Genomic DNA, 27,175 nt, shown 5'->3' on the forward strand with positions numbered 1-27,175 from the left:
TGGGTGTTATGAAGTGGTTTTGTATGAGGTACTCATCCATAGTCGATGTGTTACTTACAGTAGATGACAGTTGGCACGCCCCCAATTAGGAGAAGCGGACAGGAGTACTGACACCGGAGCAAAGCAACACAGTGCTGTGGACGGTGACGGCAGAAAAAACATATTTAAGCTCCCTAAAAGCAAGGCTCACCTAAAAAAATGTATATCTATTATATATATTTAAGTGTACGCTATATTTAGACTATTTTCCGACGGCGAACTGAACTGAAAGTGAAACGTATCTATACTGTTTTGGTTATCTGAGCCTGCTGGCTTTTGGAGAGAGCATTTATGAGTTTCACTTCCAGTTCAGTTCCCCGTCAGAAAGGAGAAGGAAAGGGCTGTCTGACGGCAAGATAAAGCACTGAAAATATTCTAAATATAGCGTACACTAAGGCGGGCACGCCGACCCTCATCTACTGTAGGTAATACACTGACTATGGATAAGTACCTCATGCAACCCCACTTCAAAACACCCAAACTATCCCTTTAAATCAAAATTCTGACACTATTATTATGAGGTTATATAAAAAAGTGTTGACTATCTGTTAAACCAGCAAGTGTTCCCAGTTATATAATTGTGATGTAGATAATAAAATGTAATGGTGTGCGAGAGATGAAGAAAACAACATGGTGCACTCTTAACAGATCCAGACAACACAATAACTCCGATATGTTGAGGTTTATTACGGCTTGTTGTTTTGATGCTTCACAGCTGGGCTTGACTCGTCCTCTGAGGGATGAGGAGATGCTTCCCCAGAGGCTCGGGGCTGAAGGAGCCTTCTCTGTACACCAGCAGCCCCCTGACTATGGTGGCACACACCACTCCTTGCAGTGTGAGGCCGAGGTAGGGAGTTATCTACACGCACACGCACACATACACACACATACATACACACACACACACACACACACGATCATAAGCTCAGTCATATAGAAAACGTGCTTCTTACATAATTTGTTCACTTAACGTGGTTTACCTTGTTTTTATGATGTATGCTTGCTTCTTTAATCTGTGAAGCATGACAAAAAAAGAATATATAATATAAAGCTTTTCTTTGTCCTAAATATATAAACAGTAGGGCTGTCAAAGTTAACGCAATAACACAACTTGCGATTTTCTTTTTAAAGCCAGATTGAAGATACTGCTATCATTTGAAACTAGAAAAACCTAAGGAACCCATTGGTACCAACCATGTCATAGTAACTTGTCGTGAAGGAGGTTAAATAACGCTCCAAACTTGCGCTACATTTTAGTAAGGAAAAACTGGCATGGCCATTTTCAAAGGGGTCCCTTGACCTCTGACCTCAAGATATGTGAATGAAAATGGGTTCTATGGGTACCTACGAGTCTCCCCTTTAAAGACATGCCCACTTTATGATAATCACATGCAGTTTGGGGCAAGTCATAGTCAAGTCAGCACACTGACACACTGACAGCTGTTGTTGCCTGTTGGGCTGCAGTTTGCCATGTTATGATTTGAGCATTATCTACATACATTTACATAAAGCAAGCATATTTGTCCACTCCCATGTTGATAAGAGTATTAAATACTTGACAAATCTCCCTTTAAGGTACATTTTGAACAGATGAAAAATGTGTGATTCATTTGCAATTAATCTCGATTAAATATTTTAATCGATTGACAGCCTTATAAAAAAAGACTAGGGTGTTTATTAATGCTATGGATTCTTTATACTGACTTCAAATTCTCTCTCTGGGTCCCATATGACCAAGTCGGCATCATAGCCGGGGGCGAGGCTGCCCTTCTGGTTGTCAAGGCGACTCAGCTGGGCTGTTTTCTGGCTGAGGAGTCTCACCACGTCAGACAGCTGGAAGCCTCTCTTACTGGCTGAACTCCAGAACAGAGGCAAACCTGCAAATGGTTAAAAAATGATTTTATGAATTGCCATAATTCTTTAACATTGTTGGTCAGACTCTTCCAGGGGTCAGACTTTGACCACCCTCTCACAGTAAATGATTGTTCTGTCCTCTAAACTGGCACTCGGCTCTTGTTTACCTCCCTGTGAACTTTGCCCAGTCTGGGTGATTGTCAGAGGGATTATGGGTGGGAGGAGGGGAGGGAGGGAACATCTAATCCCCCCTAAAAGAAAATGTGCATATAAATTCCCCGTAATATTGCACAGACCAGGGTTTTAAGTGGTGAATTTTAGCCAGTGTCTCCTTCGGCTAAACAGCAGAGAGGATTTGTCATGTAGAGACAAATCCTGGAGCGGATCCATAGACAGCGAATAATGTGAGAAGAGCTGCCGTGACTCTGTGACAGCAGCCAAAATGTTCCAGTGATGCTGGTGGCGTTGGTGCATTATCCGATTCACAGCTCAGAGCGCTGTGTTCAGATATTAAAATACTCATTGGAATGTAAATTCACAAACAAAATCTGAACAGTAAGCGGTAGAGTATGTAAATGTCACCTGACATCTTTCAAATCACTCCCCAGTAAAATGAATGAATTGGTGCACTGATTACAGATTCAATGAAGATGGGATACTGATGAGACAATGACCTTTGACACAAAGCATGATGATGTCACATTAAACATGTACTCCCAGGGGTTAGGTAAGTAAAAATGTAAGTGATTAAAATAAAAAAAGTTAAGTTTAACCATCGCTGAGCATTTGCAGCTGTAACATTGGCTGTTAACAAGATAAACCAGCCAAAAGCAAACTTTTTCCTTGGCTGAATCTACTTTGCGAGTGCAACTTGGTGTATTATTGCCTTATAACGTTGCTATGGCGAACATGTCTGCAAACATTTGCCTATTTACACCCCATCCAGCGCACCTTGCCTTCAGGGCTTTCTGGCAGAAAGGCTTTATTTTAACCCCAAACATGATCTTTACGTGACCAAGTAGGTTTGTTGCCGAAACCTAAGGACATTTCTGTCAGAAAGGGCCGTCTGGTAGATAACCCCAAAGGCAAATTCTCCCATGTGCCCAAACAGCACACATTAAAGGTGCGATGTGTGAGATCTGGCCAGAACTTTAGTGTAAAACATTCAAAAAAAGAACTAACGTTAAAAATACATCTCTGTATTGTGTTGCAGAGATATCTACTTAAGTAAGCATGCTAACCAGCTAGCCCCGGCCCATCCTGTCTTGTAATACCACTTGTACCCATAGACTGTATATAAGAATGCCACCCATTGGTTTGTGGAATGCCACTTTGAAGCCTCAAGTTCAGCATTTTGGCAGTCCCCATCTTTGTTTTTGGCCGTCACCATCTTGGTTATTTGCAAACAAAAGTGACAGGAGAGGGTGGAGATAAGTACAACAACGCTGATCAAGACATTTTTAGGCGATCAAAAAGGTTATAATTAACTTTGATGAACTGAAAACACACTGTGAAAGGGTTAATGTTCTACGACAAAAACACTGACAACTCCCAGACCTGGCTGTTGTAGCTGGAAATGGTTGATGAGAGCTGAGTGAACCAAAATGGTGAAGTTGTGGTCTGTAAAACCAAAACAATGAGCTGAAAGAGGGCTAAAACGCTCTGAACAGCTGAAGAGAATTCATATTACACATAGTCATTTAACCAGTGGGCAACCTCCGAATCTGAGAAGTGAGGCCAATGGGGAAGTGCTTTAAACTTGCATTCTTTCTAATAGCCAACAGGGGGCGACTCCTCTGGTTGCAGAAACAAGTCTGATTGTATAGAAGTCTATGAGAAAATGAGCCTACTTCTTACTTGATTTATTACCTCAGTAAACATAGTAAACATGAGTTTATGGTCTCAATCGCTAGTTTCAAGTCTTCTTCAATACAGCATGATGTTCATTTAGTAAATTATGGTCCTATTTAGAGTCAAATAGACCATAAAGCAGGGTATGCTTTAGGGCGTGGCTACTTTGTGATTGACGGGTTGCTACCACGATGTTGTCCGGTCTGGGAGTTGTCTGTGTTTTCGTCATAGAGCTTTAACCCTTTCACAGTGTGTTTTCAGTTCATGAAAGTTAATTGTAACATTTTCGGTTGCCTAAAAATGTTATCTTATTCAGCGTACGGTCATACTTAGCTCCACCCTCTCGTGTCACTTCTGGTTGCAAAAAAACAATATAGCGACGGTCAAACACCAAGATGGTGGCCTGCCAAAATGGCAGTCCATGAACCAATGGGTAACGTCACGGGACTACGTCCACTTCATATATACACCTTTTAATATATATATATATGTATATATATATATACCTTTAATTTTTATTTACATTGACTTGTCAAAAATGTTGGCTACGTTGCCATTTTGGCATCATTTTGTTGACACTTTTTTTGTTGGTCTTTCCACCAAGTGAGAGATATCGTACGGTAGCCATCAGGTCTGCATATCTCCCACTCATAATAACAACCTCTGGGCTGTTGTCAATGTTTTTATTCCATTTAGCTGCTTGTATTTACGGTCTCCAAGATATGACATGAACGCGGCATTGTGGTAACACTTCCAGTCAGTGATCATAGTTTTTACAATGAACTCTGGGATCTTTCGGTCACCATATGCTATAGTTACCAAATTGTAGAGAGGAAATCCCCCCCCAAGCCTCAGTGAAGTCTCCATCATCCAGTTTCTTCAGATCAGGGGTGCAGGGGGAATGATCCGACACCACCATGTCAATCTGCCCGGCTTTCAGCGCGGACCATAACTGCTCCTGTGGGGACAAAAACAATCATCTAGTAGTAAGCAAAGAATAATAAAGCAAGTGCAGCCCAGTTTTATGTTGAGGCTCACACTGAAAATAGTCAAATTCATCCTCTTCTGTTTACCTGGTTAACAGATCCTCTGATGGGGGGGCAGCACTTGAATTGAGTGGCCCCAGCAGGTATGTTCTCTGCACACAGGCTGAGGTAGTGGTGGGTAGTCTCCACTGTCAAGGGGGCTCCGGCCTGCCGCGCTTCCTGGATCAGTTTCAATGGCTTTGCGGAGGACAAGTGAACTATATGGCACCGCACCCTGGAGCAGAGAGGGTTTTTGGCATTAATGCTAAAATTACAACTAAATGCTATCCAGAATGATGATATCATGATTATTTGTCACCAGGCTGATGTTCTTACTGGTACTGGAGGCAAAGTTCCGTGACAGTGCGAATTGCTTCTACCTCCATGACATCTGGTCTGGACTGCAGAAAGGTGGAGTACTGACAAGGGTCTAACATGGGAGGTGGTGTAGGCAGGGGAGTTTAAACAAACCATAGCAGGGCAGAACATCAGTATGATATCAACACTGTTATTATGAACCTTGATGTATGGATCAGCAGATATGTTACTATTTATTGGTCCTAAAAGTTAAAGAGGACATATCATGCTAATTTTCGGATTCATATTTGTATTTTGGGTTTCTACTAGAACAGTGGTTCCCAAAATATTTTCCTCTAAGAAAAGCTCAGTCTTTTTGTATTAAATCAACTTTCTTTAATGAATATGACGTCAGTTTTGTCAACATAAAGTGATAACGTCTTGACGGATTTGCCGAACAAATGCAAGTACATAATCTTTTTTTGTAACGACTTGATTCATTTACTATAAAAAATTTAACCTTTATTTAACCAGGAGTAAAAACTCATTGTGATTGAAAATCTCTTTTCCAAGAGTAATAGAGTTAGATCTGAAATACACCTTTTGTTATTGTGGTTAAATAAATGTAATTGAAGGTGTTGTTAGATTACTTAGACCGCCCCGTTAATACAGGTGCGTGCCTCCCTTTGTGTGCGGCAAGTGGAGAGTAAATAGGTTTTTGACCGCAGTGAAAATGTTGTTTTTGAAAGGCTAAACACCAACAAATATGGATTGAAGCAGAATATTTCATTAGATAAAAACATGTTGTGAATTTTGTAAATGATTAGATATCTGTTATAGGAAATGTTTGGATCACACAAGTCAGAAACAGTCCTACGCAGCCACCACAGGAATAATTTTACTAATAATATTAGCCTGATCTTTATCTGCAACTGTGCAGAAATACTGGGTTTAAACAGAATGTGGCCTACTAAGTAGCAGAAAATATATTTTAAATAGTTTTATATACAGACTTTTTTTTATAAATTATCCAGTAAGTGTGTTATTATGATTTTAGTTATACACGTGCAAATCTAATTTTGACGACCTCAGCAGCAAGTCCTGGCGCATCCCCCTGTGATCTTTGACCCCAGGTTAGGAACCACTGTTATAGAACACGTTTACATGCTTTAATGTTCAAAATACATATTATTTTTCTCGTACCGTCTGTCTGAATATACCTGTATTCACCCTCTGTCTGAAACGCTCCATTTTAGCGCCTGTCTCTTTAAGCACCTATCCCGAAAAAGCCCAGTCTGCTCTGATTGGCTCGTGAGAAAAATATGGCGCTCCTTTGCAAAGGTAGTTCTCAAGCCGTGGGGGATATACTCTAATGAGGCTGTATGTGACATAGGAAGAGGAGCCAAACCTGAATAGCTCGTTTAATCACGTTTTCTGCTCTAGGCAGCTCACAAAAAACTGACTGGGTTGTCTTATTTCACAGTTTGTGGGTTGGTAGGTACTCCAGATACCCAGCTGTATGTGCACAAGCACTGGAAAAGTGAGTTTTCATGGTACATCCCCTTTAAGTAGTACCGTTTTCTGATCTCGTTTGACTATTCTAGCTTGTTGCACTGCAAAAAATCCCAATCTGGACAAATGTGTAGTGGATTTTCTTAAAGGGTCCATTACGTAACGGCGACTGGGACAGATAGAATAGGATACGGCGCAGATAGATGATACAGTATGTTGTACACTGTAAAATGATTGTTACCGCCATTCTCCTCTGTTGTCTGCTGAACATCCATCTCTGCATGAAACTAAAGGAGAAAAAGCAGAAGGTGTTTCAGTTACATTACCGTACTTTATTTGGACATGTTATGGAAGATGCTGCAGGTGGTGAGTTACCAGCAGGACACTTCCTGTGCCTTGCAGCTGCTTCATGGCTGCGTGTAGATCACAGTCAGTCACATGGGGAAACTCCTCCACCCCACTATGGATGAGGAAACACTTAAAGCCAGCCACTCCCGCCTCGATCATGGGCCGAAGTTCTAGCTATAAAGAGACATCCGGCGTTTGTGTTTGGTCGTGATTCAGCACAGTCTGGCTGAGAATGTGTTCATTGTTGTCCGAGCTTTTCCACTGTACCTGATTGCCAGGGATCACACCTCCCCAGAAAGCTGTGTCCACGAAACACTTCCCTGACGCCTCCCGCATCTTCTCGCGAAAATTGCCAAGTGTGGTAGTTGGAGGGATGCTGTTTCTGTGGGAATTTTAAAGGGGAGCTATTATGCTTATTTTAACGTGCATGCTTGTATTTTGGGTTTCTACTAGGACACGTTTACATGCATTAATATTCAAGAAATGCTTTACCCTATTCATACTGGCTGTGCTGCAGCACCTCTTTTCACCCTCTGTCTGAAACGCTCTGTTTGAGCTCCTCCCCCCTCCTGAAAAGCCCGGTCTGCTCTGGTTGGTCAGCTGGCCCACCAGTGTGATTGGTCAACCGAACCAAACTCTTTAGACTCCGCTCCAGCTCTGCTCTTACTAGCTTTGTTTGAGGGCGTGCCAAATTAGCTGCTAGGTAGGTGTTGCCTAGCATGCATATGTGTTACTTGATGACATCACCACGTTACAGAAGAAAAGGCAGGACTTCAAGCAAGGCGTTTCAGGCAGTTCAGGAGCAATGTTTCTGTGGGGGAGAGTAATTCCCTTTGGCGTGGACTTTGGGCTTTGTAACTTTGCGGACCTTTTACATGCACAAAAAAACTATATAACGCACTAAAGGAAAGAGAAAAATCACAAAAGCATTATACAGTAGGTCCTCTTTAACAAAAAGAAAATTAAACAAAACTCGTCGCTGGCAACTTCAAATCTAATGTCCCCAAAATGTTATTTTCCTTGGCCCCATTTGTCAAAACCACTACTATATACTGTAACTATCAACATAAAACCACTTAAAGCGGCATCTGCAAGATTTCACAGACCAATCAGATGCGAGCTGGAGCCTTGCCATCTCTGAGCAGCTGTCAATCACTCGCAAACTCTGAGTAAACGGTCAAACTATGCAGCGCTGATCAAATATGAATCAATATTCTGTTACTGTAATGCCTTTTTCTCTCCTCAAATGTTTTCTGGATCATCTTGTAGTGTACTGTTCAGCTGTAAAATGAGAAGGTTTGTGACCCGGCAGCCATGTTGAGATCAGATGAGGAAATACCAAGCACCGCCCACCAGCCGGAGCAAACTTTCCATTTAATCTTTGGCCGAGGAAAAGAGTTATTTTGCAATCTGTTTACCCTCCACCGGTGACCTTGTAAAGTCACACTGGGTTTTGGTTGATTTTGGGAGGGGGTAACTTACAGCGGCATGTCCACAATGGTTGTCACCCCTCCAGCTGCAGCAGCCCTGGTGGCAGTCCAGAAACCCTCCCAGGAGGTGCGGCCTGGTTCATTCACATGAACGTGGCTATCTACAATGCCTGGCATCACCACACTGTCACCCACATCCAAAACCTGCCGTCACAGTTGGGTTACATACAGGAAGACACCATTGTTAAAGTGCAAATAGATTCTAAGAAGTTTTAAATCAATGCATATGACCTTATAAACACACAGACAGATATCTGTCATTGTCTATCTCCATATATCCATCCAAAAACTGAGACCAGTGAGAGCCAGCTTACCTCACAGGCAATATCATGAGAAAAGTCGCAGTCTGAGAGGATTTGATGGATCTTCCCGTCCTTTATTACGATGACAGCAGGACGGACTTGATCACCGAGAAGCACCCTTTGACTCCTCACAGCACCAACCGCTGATCCGAGCTCCATGTCTGTCTTTATTGAGAGGTAATGAGTACAATATGCTGTAACTCTGCTGCTTCTGCACAGTTTGGCAGGTCAGTGGCCTAATGCTGAGACCCCACCCCCTGCCAAAGTGTACAAAGGAGGAGCATTTGTGGACTTTTCCTGTCTGTGTGACATGGCTGAATTTCATATCCAACCATGCACAGCAAGGTAGGTGAGGAATGGTGAGGACAGGGTGATATGGCTGCAGTGTGGGGGAAGTTTTCAGAAACGCCAACAAATGGCATGTTTGACGTTTAATCCTGAACCTCAGCTTGTGACACTGTAATACAAAGTGTGTGGACAGCGTGGAACTCAAATGTGAAAACAAGAATTCTTTGCACTTGACTATCACAGATTATACTGTAGTCGGCACTGAAAGTGGGGGGGCTGAGGGTGCTGCAGCTAAGGAAAGGAAATTGAAGATATTTATATTATTAAAGGTGTTATTGATAACATTCAGCCACTAGATGTCGCATTCTCCCTCCCCCTTTCCATTGCATTTACTTCACAACAAGTCGTTGCCAGGCGCTTACCGTTAATCTGAGACATTTATCTGTTTTTTCCACATTAACTGATGAGTTGTACGTGATACCAACGTCGTTTTACTGCTGGCTCACGAGCCTTGTTAGAAGTGGGAATCAGATTTCTTCCACAGAGATAAACAAAACATTCACTTTGGACCCGCCAAAATCTTTAATTCACAAGCATAAATACATTTTTCAGTGAAAGCCATACTTTCATTCAGCACCTTTCTAAAGGCTGTGTGGATGTATTTTTATTTTTTTTTTAAATATTCGTCTACATAAAATGTTTTCAATATGACCTTTAAAATACTGTCTCATATGACTTCGCAGGGTGAATGCACACGGGTATAGAGTGGCTGTATCCTCACTGTCCTGTGTTATTATAAACTATAGTAACCTGGTTATGAGTCATCCATACACCTCCTCACTCCCTCTTCCTGTCCTCAGTTCTCATGCTCCGTGTTTTTTTTGACTTGTTACTGTGGCTGCTTCGACATACAGCATGGTGACGTTCAAGTTTGCTTTTCTAAAATCAGTGTTTTCCCTGCTATCATAGCGCGGTATTGCGCTGCGTAAAAGCGACGTGGAGAGCATCCGGACGAGCCGACGGAGGAGGAGGGTGAGAACGAGGGGGCTGTGATTTGTCGACACAATGTTCACCTCCTGCAAAAGCAGAACATAATATCACCGAAGAGAGCGAATCCGGGGCAGAACTGGTTGTTTACTAATGCGCGATGATAAAATCATGTTCAGTGTTCAGAATCTGCTCTTTTGATTTACTGAATATGAATTTGCAGGGCAAACACTGCCACCAGAATTAAATGTTCAAACGAAGGCTGTGATATGTGTAGATAATAAAATGGTAATTCAACTACAGAAAGTTTTGTCTTTAAGCTTTGTGGGCGTTATCTATAATAATGGTCCAAAATGATGTTAAAAACCTTCAAATGTTCTTGTCGTTAATAACTATTAAATATAAATTATACATTCAAATTAAAGCAAAACAAAATAGTATAAAGTCATTATATAGGCTGACTTTCTCTCAGCACCCCCAACCCTGACTTACTTCCAGCGTCCCAACATGTAATAGATCACAATGGGCCTCATGCAACAACATTTTGGTATCTGAACTTTCTCTTACTTGTGTTCGTACCGCGGGCTCGTGTGAGTGTTCCACGTCAGGTTCAGGAGACTCCCAACTTCAGATCATAAATGAGTTGCGGAAACATGACGCAACCTGTGCGTAAATGAGCGCGCGTTCATGAACATTGTGAATGAGCATAATTAACGCCCCAATGATACCATGTGAGGCTGGGCGTCCTGCCCCACTCATCTTTGCCAGTGTATCAGCACGCTCTCTAAACACACGCTCTCTTACTGACGCGCAGCCAGAAGAAGTCAGTGAGCCATGACGCGCCTGGTGACACCCCACGTTCACTTTATACAGAGACTAATTAACTTTCAATTAGGGCATAGTTGTTAAGTCTTAAAGTGGCAGTAGGTAGTATCTTTTTGGCATCATTGGGCAAAAATTCCATAATAACCTTTCAGGATATTATAATTCAAATGTAGCAACTTCTAAATCACTCGTACAGGCCACCTCAGAACCAATCTGTCGGTACGAGTTGTTCTGGCATGAGGCTCAGTGACTTACTTTTTATTCAAGAATCCACTTCATATGAGAATATGAAAAACATTGTTGTGCTTTGTTCGGTAGAGGTACCTCAAAAACTAAAGCACTTTTGAGGGTCTTCCCTCTATATAAGCCTACTGGGAAAATGTGTAAACAGTGTAAGTGAATACAACCAGAGCCATATGCAGGGTTTTAGACAGGGCCGGTTTAAGGCATAGGCCATACAGGCGGTCGCCTAGGACGCCAACTTCAAATGCTGGTGGGCGCCCCTGTAACTCTTGTTGTGAAATGGACTAAACATGTTTAAGCCAACAATATCAGGGACCATCCATCCATCCATCCATTATCCGTAACCCTTCACGTTCATGCTCACATTCACACCTACAGGCAATTTAGAGTATATCGGGGACCAATGGCTTATTTACTGTATATTATAATAGATTTATTATTTATTTTTATATAGAGAGTTATTTATGAAATAAAAATCTTAATTTTTGTCTTAAAACCATTGTGATGTCTGATGTGTGTTGTGGTTTACGGGCCTAATCCGAATTTCGCCTAGTGCACCAAAAGGGCTAGTCCAAAAAGTGAGGGGTTCAGGGAAAAATGTGATTCCCCTGATCTAAATATGAGCTTTTTTCAGAGAGCAAAAAGTGGATAACAACAGCTTTAGAACCATGTCAGTGGACAGTTGCATAAATGATCTGTCAAGCAGTAACACCTGAGACTCTACACACTACAATCTGGAAATACACAGGAGGCTAAATCAAACCAAAAATGCAAGTAGCTACAGGAGCAGTTTGTGGGCTCCCTTCTAGATACTGCCCCAGACGAGTCAGGACTAATAGGCTACCACCTACTGACATAAAAAAAGAAAAGAAATGTAGGGCGATACGACTGAAATGTTTTTGTTTTTTTTAATTTAGCCTACTGTTTGGCGAATAACCTACATTTCATTACAATATATATTTTTTAATTAAATCATTATCATTTGTTATTCATTATTTATTATTCAAATTTCAACTGAGGAGCACAATAATAAACAGGGGGCAATGCATGCTTTTGCAACCTTGTAGAACCGGGTCTGCAGATGAGCAATGATAACCTATTAGTAGAATCAGATGCAGCTGCAGCTCACCTCACCTGTCTGTCTGTGTGTGTGTCTGTGTGTCTGTCTTCGTGTGTGTGTCTGTGTGTCTGTCTGTGTGTGTGTGTGTGTGTGTGTGTGTGTGTGTGTGTGTGTGTGTGTGTGTGTGTGTGTGTGTGTGTCTGTCTGTCTGTGTGTCTGTCTGTCTGTGTGTCTGTCTGTGTGTGTCAACAGTGTGACTGCAGTTGGCTCAGTCTGCGGGTCTATTGCCGGCTGGAGGAAAGGAGAGGAGAGGAGAGGGGCTGGGTGTCGATCCTGTGAGTGCGGAGGGAGGGAGGGAGGAAGGGAGGAAGGGAGGAAAGAAGGAAAGAAGGGAGGAAGAGAGGGAGGGAGGAAGGAAGGGAGGGAGTGAGGAAGGAAGGAAGGGAGGAAGGGAGGAAGGAAGGAAGGAAGGAAGGAAGGAAGGAAGGAAGGAAGGAAGGAAGGAAGGAAGGAATGGAGGGAGGAAGGGAGGGAGGAAGGAAGGAATGAATGGAGGGAGGGAGGGAGGAAGGAAGGAAGTGATTGAGTGAGGTAGTGTGATCGATGTGAGCTGACAGGATGCATCTTCTCCTCAGCGGGCCTCATCTCATCCCTCCATCCTCCCGGCGGTGCGCCGTGCGTAATGACGCCAGGCCGTTTTGACGTGATACTGTGCATCCAGAGCAGAGCAGAGCAGCACAGCAGCCCGGATCCTCGTTATGTAATGCATCGGATGCTGCTGGAGAGGAGCAGCTGCGGGGGAAAACGACCGACCGACAGACGGATGGATGGATGGCTCATTTAATGACAAATATGTGCGTGTTGGCTTCTGAACTGACCGTATCCAGCTGTCGACCAGAGAGATGCTGAGTGGAGATCTGAGGAGCGCAGTGTGAGTGCACCCGTCTGGGCATCAGTGGCCTATATATCCATCTATCTACCTATCTATCTCTCTATCCATCTCTCCATCCTCCTGAAGGGGCTCAGACGTCTGGAGCCTGCAGAGGCTGCTCCTCCTTTCCTCTCCTAGCCGACCAGAGCAGCGTCTCTGTTTTAAATTCGCCTCCTACATCTGAGGAAACAAACCAATGCGTCTTTGCTTCAGAGAGGAATCAGCTTCTTATCTAGTCCTCCATCGCACCGGTGTAATCCGACATCAGCCTCTGCGTTGTGGCATCATCAACAATGGCGGGTCCGGAGCAGTCCCAGCAGCAGCAGCAGCAGCAGGTCGAGGAGAAGGCAGAGTACATAGATGATGCTGAGATGGCCCTGCAGGGCATCAACATGCTGCTCAACAACGGATTCAAGGAGAGCGACGAGCTCTTCAGGAGATACAGGTACATGATGTCATGCTTTATGCACATGATGATGATGTGTTGCAGTGTGTTGCAGGGCTAAACATTCATAATCATTTCGTAACAATGGGTTAAAATAGTGGTTAAAACATGATCAAAATGAAAATCAGAACACTGGATACAGTATGTACTACTGCTATACAAACAGTGAGAACCTTGCCCTATATATATATATATAACAGCATAATTCATATAAATTGCTAAATTATTAGGTTCCATGTTAATAAAGCTTGTTCATCAGTGACTGAGGGTCTATAGCTTCCAGGTGTCTTACCATTAATATACTGCATACCTCCTCTGGTTCTAACACAGAGATGACATTGTCTTTCAAATATGTTATTGTATTGTGTTTTTTTTTTTTATTAGAATGCATGTGCACATCAGTAATACAGATTTCTGTGAAGGGGATATGCTTCATTTCAAATATTTAACAATAAAAGACAAACGGTACCAGGAAGTAAATGCAAAACAAGACAAAAATAGAGACAAGCAACCACACAAACAAATTCATAATAAATAATAATACAAAATAAATAAATCCACATACAAGTAGGGATGCACCGATCTGACTTTTTCAGTCCCGATGGCAATCCCAGTGTTTAATTAATAAGCTGTATGCCTCACTGTGTGGAAGTGACTGGGATCATTCTGTTATGTGTAGGGCAACATAAGACTTGTCTTGATTATTCCTAACTTTTTTAAAACAAAATGTAACAAATAAATACATAGATATACATTTACTGAATTGTTATTCGTACACCAGGAGCTTGGTAAAAAAATCTTCAAAATTAACAGGAATTACAATTCAAGTGTAAACCTTTTTAATGCGGCAACAAATTGGTCAAAACTTGAACAGGAATGTAAATTCCAGTATATGATGTTTATAGCATATAAACATTTAGTTGAATTGAATAGATCGGCTCCATTGTCACCGATATCCGATCCGGTATCAGTATCTGTGCATCCTTATATACAAGAGTGATGACATTTTCATCATGGAGAGGAGCCATGACACTACTACCATCTGTGCACCTATAGGTAACCAGAATGTCACCCTGCACATCAGACAGATTTTTGAAATTATGTTTGGGGGACATTTTGCCTCAAACAAATATATATATAATAATTTTGATAGCTAATAGATGGTCGCCCCACATCAAACAGATAGTAGTTAGGCATGTCATCAGTCGCGACAGCTGAGCGTGGGGATCGTGGCTGCACCTGCTCCTGAGCATGCTCTGTCTGTGCTTGCTGGAGAAGTTGCCATCCATGACTCCTTTCAGTTTTGCATATGATTCATTCACTTTGGCGTTCTGGTGTTTCACAGCTAAATGATTGAGATTTTGTTGTAATCACAATTTTCGACCGAATATTCAACTTGTTTTTGTTTTCTTCTCTACATCTTTCTCTCTCTCCTGTATTCTCTGTGTAGGACCCAGAGCCCGCTGATGAGCTTCGGGGCCAGTTTCGTCAGTTTCCTGGTGAGTTTCCTCTCAGCTGGTGATTAAATGATCAAATGAAACACCAGAGGGAAATATTAGTTAGTGTTAAGAAATAGCAAAACAGTGCTTAATATGATTCCATACTTGATACAGCAGCCCACAGCATCCCAGTTCAAAAGGAAAGCACCCAGTATCACCTGAAATAACCCAATCTGTCAAATTGACTGCTATCATTGTCACCACTGGCATCCTCTGCCTTGCTTTTCCATCCATTAACATAATGGATGCATCTTCCTCTCAAGAACAGCACCGCTCTCGCAGAGAAGCACATTACTGTAACGCTGCGTCCATCACTGATGGGTGAGGGGGATTTTTTCTCAGTTTGATGGTCACACACACACACACACACACACACACACACACACACACACACACACACACACACACACACACACACACTCTGTCGCTGCCCCTCGTGACGACACTCACACACACCATGAAGCCAAAGATGATGTCATCCTCTGTCCCCAGATACTAAATGGCCCTGAAGGCAGCAGTGGGGGTGGTGACATCTGATCTGACCATCATGGTGGGCATCCGCACATCCACAGAGATGCAGCACAAATGGAGAGAACGCCTCCGTTATACAAGAAAATATCAAAATGCGAAACTCATCTGTAAATGTCACTCAAATATCAGTACATTTTGTACTGCCTACTTATGTTAGGTATGGTGTGATTATTTCCTTCAAGGTGATCTGAAGAGGTCTCAGCAGCATCACAGCCAAGATTTATCGATTGTGTCAGCCGTGTAGCATCTTAACAATTCCAAACACACAGCTGTGCAGATGTCACCGCGTTCCTCCATTCATTGTTATGCAGAGAGAGCCCTTTGTCCTGTTCAAGGCTATTACATAACACTCCTTCCCTCTCATTACATGATGTTTCTGTTTGTAAGCCAGCTCAAGCATAGATCTGCTCTGTAAAACAAGAGGCTTTGATATTAGAATAATGATGCAGTACGTTTTTTCCTGCATTGCATTGTATTGTAGAACGCCATGATGACCTTTGAGGAGGAGAAGATGCAGACGGCCTGTGACGACCTGAGGACCACGGAGAAACTGTGTGAGAGCGACAGCGCCGGAGTCATAGAGACAATCAGAAACAAGATTAAAAAAAGTGTGAGTACAAAACTATGGACAGTTAGATTAAATGGCCCACTTCTTTCCAAAAAGTCTTAACATATGGATAAAAAAAAACATATGTGCATGGTCCGCCATAACAGATCCACACTCCCTCTTGCAGGAGTGCTGAGACCCTCTAAACTTGGATTTCTGATTTGGGGTAATAGAGAAACAGGCCAAATTTTTCATTAGTGGAAGTAGACTGGGTTTCCCATACATGAAGCCACATTTCCTCTGCTATCACTATGTTGGTTTTCCCAGCGCTGCCTGATGTAGTTGGTTTAATTTTTATTAATTAATTAATTAATTAAGCTCTAGTATAGTTTACCAATGATGCCTTTAGTGTTTTTTGAATCATAAGCTTCAATAAATATCTGAGTTATTCTCGAGGGTTCAGCTGAATTAGGGATCCTTATTTCCTCTAGAAAGAAGTGGCGGATCTGTAGGTACCAGTAAACATCCTTCTTGCCCAGCTCATAAGACTGGCATAAATCCTCAAAATTATTAAGGTTTCCATTTGTTATTATTCAGCAAAAGGAAGTGATGCCTCGCTTGGACCATTGTGTATACCTGTGGTCTTGCGATGCTGGGAGGAAGTGTGGATGGTATGCCAGCCAGTTCAGCGGTTTAATCTCTCTGTGGAGCTGAAATCTCTTTTTACCACTTCCGACTATATTTTCATTGAAAAAACAACCCACTGATTTTAGAGCTGGAGTGCTTCATTAATTCTGCCGGGACAGGCTAATTATCTTAAAAAAAAAATCTAATATTTGATGCCCTCAATGTTGTGTACATTTTTCCCCATGGTATCGAAAATGGTATAGAATATCCATATTTTTCAAGGTCTTGTATCAAAGTTAGAAATTCAAGTATCGTGACACCGCTACTGTGTTGAGCAGCAAGAACAGCAATTTACACATTTTTCACATATTTTTCATGTAGTTTGTGTGAACAAACAGGATTCCATCGCCGCCGATGTCTGCTAATATCGCCGCCAGAACAGGCTGCTGTTGAGCTAACAATGTTTATATCCTGGGCATCGGGCCTAATGATGAGATCATTGCCAAACCCACTCACAGATTTAATTAGTGCTTCTGTGAAATGTAATCAACAAAGTGAGTGAGGAGTGTGGGGGCTGTCTAGCAGCTCTGGGTCATTCAGGAAGCTGCCAGCTTCTGGGTAAAGTTGCAGGTTGTGTGTATTGCTGAATATTGAGTGTGTGTGTTCCAGATGGACTCCCAGAGGTCAGGCGTCGTGGTCGTGGACCGCCTACAGAGACAGATTATTGTCGCCGACTGTCAGGTGTACCTCGCCGTGCTCTCCTTCGTCAAGCAGGAACTCTCAGGTAATCAAATGGGACCCACACGCCAAAGAGTATGACCTCAAATGTCTCTCATGGCAACCGGTATTCGAGGCATTATGTCATCATGGCAAGCGTGTGTGTGTCTGTTTGACTGCCTGCATGTAGACCATAGACTGTATATGAATTCTTCTGAATGGTAGAACTCAAGACATGATAGAAATGTCAGACTTACAGATAAACGGTGTAGAGCAGATTGCCTGGTTCTATTTAGGAGCACATCCATACATGTTAATGAGGAATGATAGAATTTGTAATGAGTTTATATTATTATACATTATTATTATATATTATTACTGCATAGGTTACTGCATGTTCACTATCTTAGTTTAGTGTGTTAGTATCAGTGGTGGAGGAAGTATTCTGATCCTTAGTACTAATACCATACTGTACTGTAGAAACGTTCTGTTACAAGTAAAAGTCTTGCATTGAAAATGTTACTTAAGTACAAGTATGTAATCAGGGAAATGTAGTTAAAGTAATTAAATGTATAGAAATGTCCCCTGTGACTGTTATACTATTATATTAGGCTTTTTATTATCATTAGATTATTATCACTCATTTATTAATGTAAAAGCAGGATTTTATTGTTGTGGTTGGTCGAGGTGGAGCTTATTTTGAATTATTAACTAATGATTATTTTCATTATGAATTATCCTGCTGATTATTTTCTCCATTAATTAATTGATTTGTTTGGTTTGCAAAAATTATTTCATTTCATAATATTTATTTGTCCAACAAATAGTCCAAAATTCCAAATTATTAAAAACTAATTAAAATGCTTAAAATGAAAAGCAGCAAATTGTCTGTGAAGCATTTGTGAAGCTGGAACCATGAAATGTTTTTGAATTAAAATCACTTAAAATATCAAAATATTTGCCAATTAATTTTCTGTCAATCGAATAATAATCGATTAATTGGCTAATCTAAAGCTATACTTGTACATACTGTTGGGTACTATACAAAACGTCATATTTTATAAGCTCTTCATATGCTTTGTATGTAAAAACTTAATTTGTGAAGTAACAAGCAACTGAAGTAGTAAAATAATTGTAGTGAAGTAAAAAGTACAATATTTCCCTCTGAATTGTCGTGGAGTAGAAGTAGAGTACAGTACTTGAGGACATTTCAAATAGTTGGTGTGGTACAAAGACAGTGGTATAGTTGTACAAAGTGGTGGACCCACCAATAGACAGACCGACCGCAGAGCACAACTGCTAGTGTGGCTAAAATAATAATCATCAGATTAATTGATCATGAATATGCTCATCATTTGCAGCCCTACATCCGTGTGATTAATTAATGACCTTATTACAAACCAATGATGGTCTTGGTTTACCTTCATTGAAAACCTCATCAAAAGTATCTTGTTTCCACTGACAGCGTATATCAAAGGAGGCTGGATTCTACGTAAGGCGTGGAAAATGTACAATAAGTGCCACAGTGACATCAGCCAGCTGCAGGAGACCTTGCAGCAGAGGTCCTCTGGCCACCAGGAGTCCCTCTCGACGGACAACGCCAACCACAACGCGCCGGTGGAGAACTGCGTGACGGCCGAGGCCCTGGACCGCCTCAAGGGCTCCGTCAGCTTCGGCTACGGCCTCTTCCACCTGTGCATCTCTATGGTGCCGCCACACCTGCTCAAGATCATCAACCTGCTGGGTTTCCCTGGTGACCGTCTCCAGGGCCTGTCCTCCCTTATGTATGCGAGTGAGAGCAAGGACATGAAGGCACCACTAGCTACGTGAGTAGGCTCCAATAGCGTCTTTTAAAGCGAGAGACAGATAGCATTGGAGGGGGGGAGGGGTTGATTGGATGTGTCCCATTGCTTTGTCAAATAAACTGTACAACTATTGTTAATTTAAGACTTTAAAGCTGCTATAAGCAGTATATTTATATTTACAATAAGTCAAATGACCAAGAAAACAAGGACCCTTGATACTAGATCTTGGGAACTTTGAGTATGAACTGTGTCAGTCAATGTTTATAGGCTCGTTCGAGGTGAGTCAGGTCTGCGCAGAATTAATCACCAGCGATCGGCACGCAATGCATGCCAGTTAGATTTGTGTCCGACCTGATCCCGACTTGTTCTGACGTTATGCACACATGGGCAAAGATAACCTCACGAGATCGAGGCGGCCGCAGTTTTTAGAGCCAGGCGCTGCAGTTGCTCTCCACCGACTGCAGGACCCAGGGCATGATGGGAAACGCCTGGCTGTCGCCTGATCAAAGAGCTGATTGGCTGATTGACAGCAAACACCACGTCTTGTAGAAAGTCACAACTTTCTGTGTAATTGTAATATTTAACGCTAGATTGTAGGATATTAGTCTCATGTTGTTTCATCTGTTAACAAACATATCTTGTGTGGTTGATAATAATAATAATAATAATAATAATAATAATAATAATAATGAAGGTTATTTATATAGCACTTTTTAAAACGAGTGCTCATTATGTGCTTTACAAGGCGGACATAAAAATAATAAAGGATAGAATACAGTGCCAGATACACGCACATTTCCACATAGATTTACAAACAAATATAAATAAATCCAAACCTGGTCTGCAAACTACAAGTATCCTACAGATCGGATCTAACAGGAAGTAACTTTTTCTGTGACTTCCTGTAAATTCCTTGAAGGCTGCTCGAAACGGCTGGAAACTGTCCGCCGACTTAACCGCAGCTTTCTGTCACCGCCCCCTGCTGCTGCCGCCTGATCTTGTCTACTTTCCAGGCGAGGCGCGGTTCATCTCGAACTAGCCTATTGTCTTGTAACTATTTAAAATGAATGCAATTATTACAAAATTTAGAATAACATCACTAAAAGTAAACATAATACATTTGTATACTAAGAACATATATTTTTTAAGATAGAATGAATTATGCTAATCCTGGCCGCCTTAGAACTCTCTGCAGCGAATCATGTCTGGTAACCTTCTGCTTTCACTGCTGTGTAATAATCTCAATATAGAATATATTTCAAATAAGGTAGGTCGGTGTTTCACAAGTAGATATGGCATGGACATGGTTCACATACTAATGTGTGACCTTTAACTGCTGTTTCTTGATCTGCCAAACTGTAAAGTAAACTTTTAATGGCAGGTTAAAGGTCACACATTACTATGTGGACCAACATCTCCTTGCCCTTTTTAACATGTGAAACACAGACCTACCTTAATTTAAATATATTCTACACTGCCATTATTAACAGCATAACAGTAACTCTGTTACATAAGAACTGCATATTTACCTATCATAAATATTCAGTGTAATACAGATCGTGATTGAGCTTCAGATCCCACATTTCAGACTGACTGAGGTGACTGTTGTGTTGCTCAGGTTGGCCCTCTTGTGGTACCACACAGTAGTGCTGCCGTTCTTTGCTCTGGATGGCTCCGATACACACGAGGGGCTGCTGGAAGCCAAAGCTATTCTGCTGAGAAAGTCGGTGGTTTACCCCAACTCATCCCTCTTCATGTTCTTTAAAGGACGGGTTCACAGGCTAGAGGTATGTGCTGCAGGCTCGGGGTTGCTAACAATCAGTGATAGTTAAGCCCAACGTTAACAAGTCTATTAAAGTTGTAAGTGCATTATTTGTGTTGGTAATGCTGGATAAAGACATTATGGGAATGATGAGGAAATATGGAGTAGACAAACCTTTTTTTTTTACTGAAGAAAATCTGAGAGAAATCTCCAATCGGCTGGTCCAGCAGTCTCTGTTCAAGCACATGTAATTAATATGCATGTCAGATGGTTCATTAAAGCTGCAGTCAGTAACTTTGAGCAAATATGATAAAAAGTTATCTTTATATAACAGTCACTATATCCTGACAGTAGAGCATGAGACAGATAATCTGAATAAAAAATCATGTGTGTCCTCCGTTGCTCCTAATGGCATTTGCAAGAGTTCACAGTGCCCAAAAGAAAACAACCAATCAGAGCCGAGCGGTCTCTACAGCAGCTGTCAATCACTGCTTGCGAAACTCGCAAACTCCGATCAAACTGTCAAATTATTGCCTACAAATAATGCCTATTTCTCACCTCAAATGTTTTCAGAAACATTTTTAGATTTTAGTGTACTGTTTAGCTGTAAAATGAGAAAGTTTGTGACCCGGCCGCCATGTTGAAAACAGTTAAGCCAAAACCAAGCACCGCCCAGAGGCTGGAGCAAACTTTCTAATTTTACAGCTAAACAGTACACTACGTATGTTTCTGAATAGGGAATGGGAATGTGGCTGTTAACTTCAAGTGTCAAAAAGCTAACACTGCACAGTGAATAAGATTTAAAAGCCGAATTATAGTATATATAGCATACAGTCACAGTCAGACACACATATTTTGAACTGGTGTTCACTAACGCCAAAACTCATCAGTGACCGTAATGGGTGGCAAACTGTCAAAGTCCTCCTAATTCATAAGGATCGATATCATTAACTAACTTCAATTTTGTAATATATCGCCCCTTTGCCTCGGTCATCTTCTCCTTATATGGGCATTTGATTTTCGCACGTACTTTATACATTTCTGGTGATGAATGTTTGACTAGTGATGGATTGTATACCTTTACCTCTCTTGTGATTCACTCTGTTTGCTGATGTTGCTGCTTTGACACCTGAATTTCCCTCCGGGGATTAATAAAGGTTCATCTTATCATCTTATCTTATCTTATCTTAATGACAGTCTACCGTAGCTCCATATACTACCCTCCAAAAATGGCGGTGCCCCAGAATGCTCCGCAGTCCCCATTCCCTAAACATTTGAGGCGAGAAATAGATATTACAGTAACAGAAACTTGATTTATATTTGATCAACGCTGCCTGGTTTGACAGTTTGATCAGCTTGATTGGCAGCTGCTTAGAGACTGCTCGGCTCTGATTGGTTGTTGTGGTCTGGGCACATTGAACTCTTGCAAATCTCATTAGGAGCACCGGAGGACAAAGAGGAACATGATTTATTAAAGATTATCTGTCTCATGCACTACTGTCAGGATATACAGTAGTGACTATTGTATAAAAAATAGATTACTATCATTTGCTCAAAGTTACCGACTTCAACTTTAACTCACCAACATCTAATCCACCATCTATTTATCTAACTCTCTCATTCAACACATGCATGTAGTGTGCGTCTAACACAACTACCGTTACCTGTTGGTGTGTGTGTTCTCTCCTTTGTCCCCAGTGCCATATCAACAGTGCTTTGGCCTGTTTCCATGATGCATTAGAGCTCGCATCAGACCAAAGAGAGATCCAGCATGTGTGTCTCTATGAGATTGGTACGTTGATTGCTCATCAGGTTAGTTATGACATACTGGCGCTTGGCCTACAGAACAGGGAGGGATTAATTTCACTCTGTGTGCTTGTCTTTGTTTCAGGCTGGTGTAGCATGATAGAGATGAGTTTTGAAGATGCATACAGGGCATTTGAACGGCTGAAGAATGAGTCGCGTTGGTCGCAGTGCTACTATGCCTACTTAACCGGAGGTAAGCCTGTCACGCACGAACGTATGCTTGCACTGCTGTCTGTTCTGTATTTTATATATATATTTTGTGTTTTTCCAGTATGTCAGGGTGCTTCGGGTGACCTGGATGGAGCAAGCGGCGTTTTCAAAGATGTGCAGAAACTGTTCAAGAGAAAAAATAACCAGATAGAGCAGTTTGCTGTCAAAAGGGTGGGTTTCGCTGCAGATGTAGCCCCTTTTTTCTCTCTTTGGAAAGTCATCACAAGTGTGTCACAAAAGTTTTTTCTGATTCCTATCTGCAGGCTGAGAGATTGAGAAAGATCTCGCCCACCAGAGAGCTATGCATCCTCGGTGTGATTGAAGTGCTGTATCTGTGGAAAGCTCTTCCAAACTGCTCCTCTTCTAAACTGCAGATAATGAATCAGGGTGAATGTAACCTTCAGGTTTCATTGCAATATAACATAGGTTAGCTGCAGCCAGATTTCTAAGAATTTTATTTTCCCCCCTTGTGATAAATCCCTCTTTATGTCTGTTCAGTGTTGCAGAGTTTAGATGAGGCTTCGTGCAGAGGCCTGAAACACCTCCTTCTTGGTGCCATTCACAAATGTCACGGAAATATGAGGGATGCTCTTCAGGTATCAGTCTACATTTAGCGCTGAATGACTTTGCGGTTTATCGACACTTTGAATGTTACTCATCTTGCTCTCTCCTATCCGTTTTATCTGTGATCCAGTCATTGCAGCTAGCTGCTAGAGATGAGTACGGACGACACATCAACTCTTATGTTCAGCCGTATGCCGTCTATGAGCTCGGATGTATACTCCTTGCAAAACAGGAGGTCAGTCTGCTGCACACATACAGCATTCACATTTTGATTTGAATGTACTGATGTGCTCATTTATAACCTGGTCTTTTTTATATTGCAATCCAGACTGTGGGAAGGGGGAGATCATTGCTAATTCAAGCCAAGGTAAAACATTCACACAGAATATATATTCATATAAATTAGAATAATTTGAATTTCCCAGATAATGTTAGAAATATATTACATGTTACAAGTGACTGATTACATGTTTAAATTTTATATATTTTATCTACGTTTTAGGAGGATTTTACAGGCTACGACTTTGAGAACAGGCTTCATGTCCGCATCCATGCAGCCCTGGCTACTCTGAAGGAAGTTGTGCCTCAGTGACTCAAGAAGGGAGGCTAAAGCTATGCTAATGGCTTTTAACACCAAGTTTTAAGCCATTTAAGATAACTGTATGACATCCCAATGAACAGATTCTTGTGTTTTATCATTCTTGAAGGATTTGGGGAAATACACTTGTTTGTCAGATTGGAATGAAGTGTCATCTCTGTGCGTTTTGTACGGATAGGCCCACTGTAGGCCCATATGGTGATGTGCTCATACTAGTTTAGCACAAAGTAGATATTCTAGTCACCAATACATCCATATCATACACTGTAGCCTATACCTATATATAGATGGACCATGTGTCTCCACATCCTCCCACTGTACAGAAGTGAAGCCAAAATATCCCGGAAAAGGGAGCTGCCATCTTGAGATTTTGACGTCATTTGGAGCCAGAGTCTGCGCAGTAGTGATCAGGGGGGCTGGAGCCACGGTATCGAGGCCCATACACCCGCCCGAACCAATCGCAAGCCGAGCACGCCCGCAACTTGATAGTGAGAGAGACTCACAGCTGTCAATCATGACGTCTCGCCCCCTTTTTTATAGCATTAAATAACTAATTAAAACCAAACTTATCAGAAAAGTGAACACTTGAACATACATCAGTGTGACAAGAACTAAGAAACCTAAAATGAGAGAAACCATCTTTGGGAAAAACTGTTTTTTTTTCAGTAGTTTGGCCCATGTCTGCTAACATGGAGGAGGCGGAATTTATGACCTATACTGCAACCAGCCACCAGGGGGCGATGGAGATGTTTCGGCTTCACTTTTGGGGAGCTGTCATGTCGTCCATCTTTATATACAGTCTATGGGCCATACTTAAGTTTTCTTATAGCAGTAAACTGGGCAAGGCAAGCCCACCAATGGGACAGGACTATTGAGACGCTGCACGCCACAGAGCAGTTGTTGATGAAAAAATAGCTTCAACTGCTTGTAAAGCCACATGGTTTTGCATTTCTGTTTCATGGTGTGTTCATAAATAGTATACCCTGTATGAATAAGACATCTTTGGGGTTGATGGAAGGTACATTTTTTTCAATTTGGCCAAGCTAAGCTAGCTAAGCTCCCCTTGCTTCCTGCCCTAGTGCTAAAGCGCTAAGCTAGGCTAAACAGGTCCCTGGCCTATTTCTGAACAGGATGCACATAGATGAAATTGATATCAATCCTTGACTCTGGGCAAAACAACAAACAAACATATTTCCCCAAATCTCTAACTGTTCCTTTAAGTGTTTTCTGCACCTCAAATGTATTAGCTAGCTAGTAACAATTTTCCTCATTAACTTGTGTATTTGGAGGATATCAGTAATGCCTCCTACCCCTCCCTTCAGCACATAAAAGTAACATTTTAATGAGATCATATTTCCCTTAATAGTAACTTTACAATGAGTAATACAAGATACAAGGTATCTCACATCAATAATAATCACATATCGTGAAAAAGATGAGGTAAATAATAGTCAAATTTAATATTTGATTTGATATATTCTTATAAAGGACTCCATACTCCATGGGTGCTTTTCCTGATTCAATTTTCAGACATTCTGCTTGTCAAATTGCAAATGGGTCGAGTCATATCACAAAGGGGTCACTCACTATAGGATATTCACAATAGAAATGAAATGACAAACTTGTAGTAAAATTAGTTACCATGGGAATAGTTAAATTAATGCCAAAAAAATGTCACTAGTCACCTTAAATCACACATAGTTATAACTCGGCTGCAGTGACTTAGATATTCACATTCAAGTAGTTAGACGTCATAAGCTACATTTATAGTAATTGACAAATCACCACACTTCACGATGCCCCAATGATGTTTTTTAATGTGAAAACACTGGGCGTTGATCCTGTGCACTATGCATGGTATGGCAGGGTAACAGTGGCTTTTAAAGACTGCATTGAAGTCAACTGTACCTGTATGTCCATCCCTGCAAATACATATAAGGTATTATAATACAGTACACTCTGTACTGTAATGTTACCATTGAAAAGTGCTGTTAAATGTCAGCCTAATAAACATATATTACTAGTGACTTATTTTAATAGTGTTTTAGTGATACAAGCTTTTGAATTACTCCATAATAGTGACAAGTTTATTTATTACATAAAAGAAGTTGTACTTTTTGCCAGTGTCATTTACAGTATGCTCTTTTATTTTGAAATCCTGCGACGGACAGCAGGACAGACTGCAGTGTTGTGATTAAGCTGATTCAAAAGTATGATCTTGAATTGGACAAAGATAATAACATTTCTGTGATAAGAGTGATTTTAACAAACTTTCTCTGCACAGTTCCACGCTGTACATATGAATCATTCTGCGCAGGGTATTGCCTTTTATTAATGAGCACTCTTTTTGTCATGCGAGCAATATAAAGTGAAAGGAGGGCATCTTATTACAGAGGCTTTTAACAATCTGTGTTTTTCATCCCATGTTAAAGGTCGTGGACATGTAGACTTGTTTTGCTCACGCTAAGCTGGTTAGACAACGCCAGCCATCCCCCGTGGCTGTGATGGATGTAGACTGTGGTAAATGTTGACGTGACCGCTGTGCAAGTGGTCGGTGCGGTGCAAGTAATGTGACGGTGAAATGTCAGTAACCTACCTGCTGTACCAAATACTTATGTCACTGAAAGAGTTTTTTCCTTTTGTCATGAGATTTTGTTGAAATTGAGGTTACATGTCAGGATGATGGTGTTTCCAATGTGTCACTGAACTCTACAATAAACTGTTCTCCATTAATCTAGCCAGTGGTGTTTTTCTTTGCCTCTGAGTGCTTTTCTGTTGAAATTGCACTTTTGGCAGTTATTATGTTGAATGTGTCAGGATGGACACGATAATGTGCATGAATTCACATGGAAAACAATTATTTATTAAAACCTTTCTAACTATAAATCACTGGGTCAGGTTAACCAACACCTACTGCCTGAAATACCTTGTTTTGGAACATAGATGCAAACTGATCACTCTGCTCTGCCATACCTGCACCATATCACTTTTCTATGCCAGGGAGGTGCCACA

General features: G+C 41.4%; 2 protein-coding genes across 3 annotated transcripts; one reads left to right on the forward strand and one right to left on the reverse strand.

Annotated features, from left to right (window-relative positions):
- Window positions 1-706: 706 nt before the first annotated feature.
- Window positions 707-9,040, reverse strand: LOC141768320 (allantoinase, mitochondrial). 2 transcript variants are annotated; one of them, XM_074636500.1, is made up of 11 exons: window positions 8,731-9,040; window positions 8,409-8,563; window positions 7,194-7,308; window positions 6,954-7,100; window positions 6,820-6,865; window positions 5,106-5,199; window positions 4,818-5,004; window positions 4,564-4,702; window positions 1,744-1,916; window positions 1,020-1,052; window positions 707-898 (listed from the first exon to the last, which is right to left on the reverse strand). In XM_074636500.1, exons 1-11 carry the CDS (start codon window positions 8,875-8,877, stop codon window positions 749-751), a joined length of 1,386 nt encoding a protein of 461 aa, XP_074492601.1. In that variant the 5' UTR covers window positions 8,878-9,040; the 3' UTR covers window positions 707-748. The 2 variants fall into 2 exon arrangements, with proteins under 2 accessions (XP_074492601.1, XP_074492602.1); XM_074636501.1 differs by having other exon boundaries at window positions 8,409-8,560; window positions 8,731-9,036.
- A 3,665-nt stretch (window positions 9,041-12,705) lies between these two features.
- LOC141768322 (tetratricopeptide repeat protein 39C-like) lies at window positions 12,706-26,900 on the forward strand. The gene is made up of 14 exons (XM_074636504.1): window positions 12,706-13,497; window positions 14,948-14,996; window positions 16,009-16,137; window positions 17,371-17,485; window positions 18,884-19,244; window positions 20,842-21,010; window positions 22,684-22,777; window positions 22,877-22,984; window positions 23,063-23,172; window positions 23,265-23,388; window positions 23,500-23,597; window positions 23,696-23,800; window positions 23,894-23,932; window positions 24,068-26,900. The coding sequence occupies exons 1-14, from the start codon at window positions 13,346-13,348 to the stop codon at window positions 24,155-24,157; spliced, it is 1,743 nt and encodes a 580-aa protein (XP_074492605.1). The 5' UTR covers window positions 12,706-13,345; the 3' UTR covers window positions 24,158-26,900.
- The last annotated feature ends 275 nt before the right edge of the window (window positions 26,901-27,175 follow it).

The sequence above is a fragment of the Sebastes fasciatus genome, chromosome 5 (assembly GCF_043250625.1).
Source record: "Sebastes fasciatus isolate fSebFas1 chromosome 5, fSebFas1.pri, whole genome shotgun sequence".
Lineage (NCBI taxonomy): Eukaryota > Metazoa > Chordata > Actinopteri > Perciformes > Sebastidae > Sebastes > Sebastes fasciatus.

What these genes read in the sequence shown, in the direction of transcription:
- LOC141768322 (XM_074636504.1), top strand. Translation starts at nt 13,346, where the DNA reads ATGGCGGGTCCGGAGCAGTCCCAGCAGCAGCAGCAGCAGCAGGTCGAG. An exon ending in AGCAGTTTGCTGTCAAAAGG is followed by an intron (nt 23,173 to 23,264) that starts GTGGGTTTCGCT and finishes TCCTATCTGCAG; the next exon opens with GCTGAGAGATTGAGAAAGAT. An exon ending in ATATGAGGGATGCTCTTCAG is followed by an intron (nt 23,598 to 23,695) that starts GTATCAGTCTAC and finishes TCTGTGATCCAG; the next exon opens with TCATTGCAGCTAGCTGCTAG.
- LOC141768320 (XM_074636500.1), bottom strand. Translation starts at nt 8,877, where the DNA reads ATGGAGCTCGGATCAGCGGTTGGTGCTGTGAGGAGTCAAAGGGTGCTT. An exon ending in GATTTCCTCTCTACAATTTG is followed by an intron (nt 1,917 to 4,563) that starts GTAACTATAGCA and finishes AACCATTTGCAG; the next exon opens with GTTTGCCTCTGTTCTGGAGT. An exon ending in ACCCAGAGAGAGAATTTGAA is followed by an intron (nt 1,053 to 1,743) that starts GTCAGTATAAAG and finishes CATGCTTCACAG; the next exon opens with ATTAAAGAAGCAAGCATACA.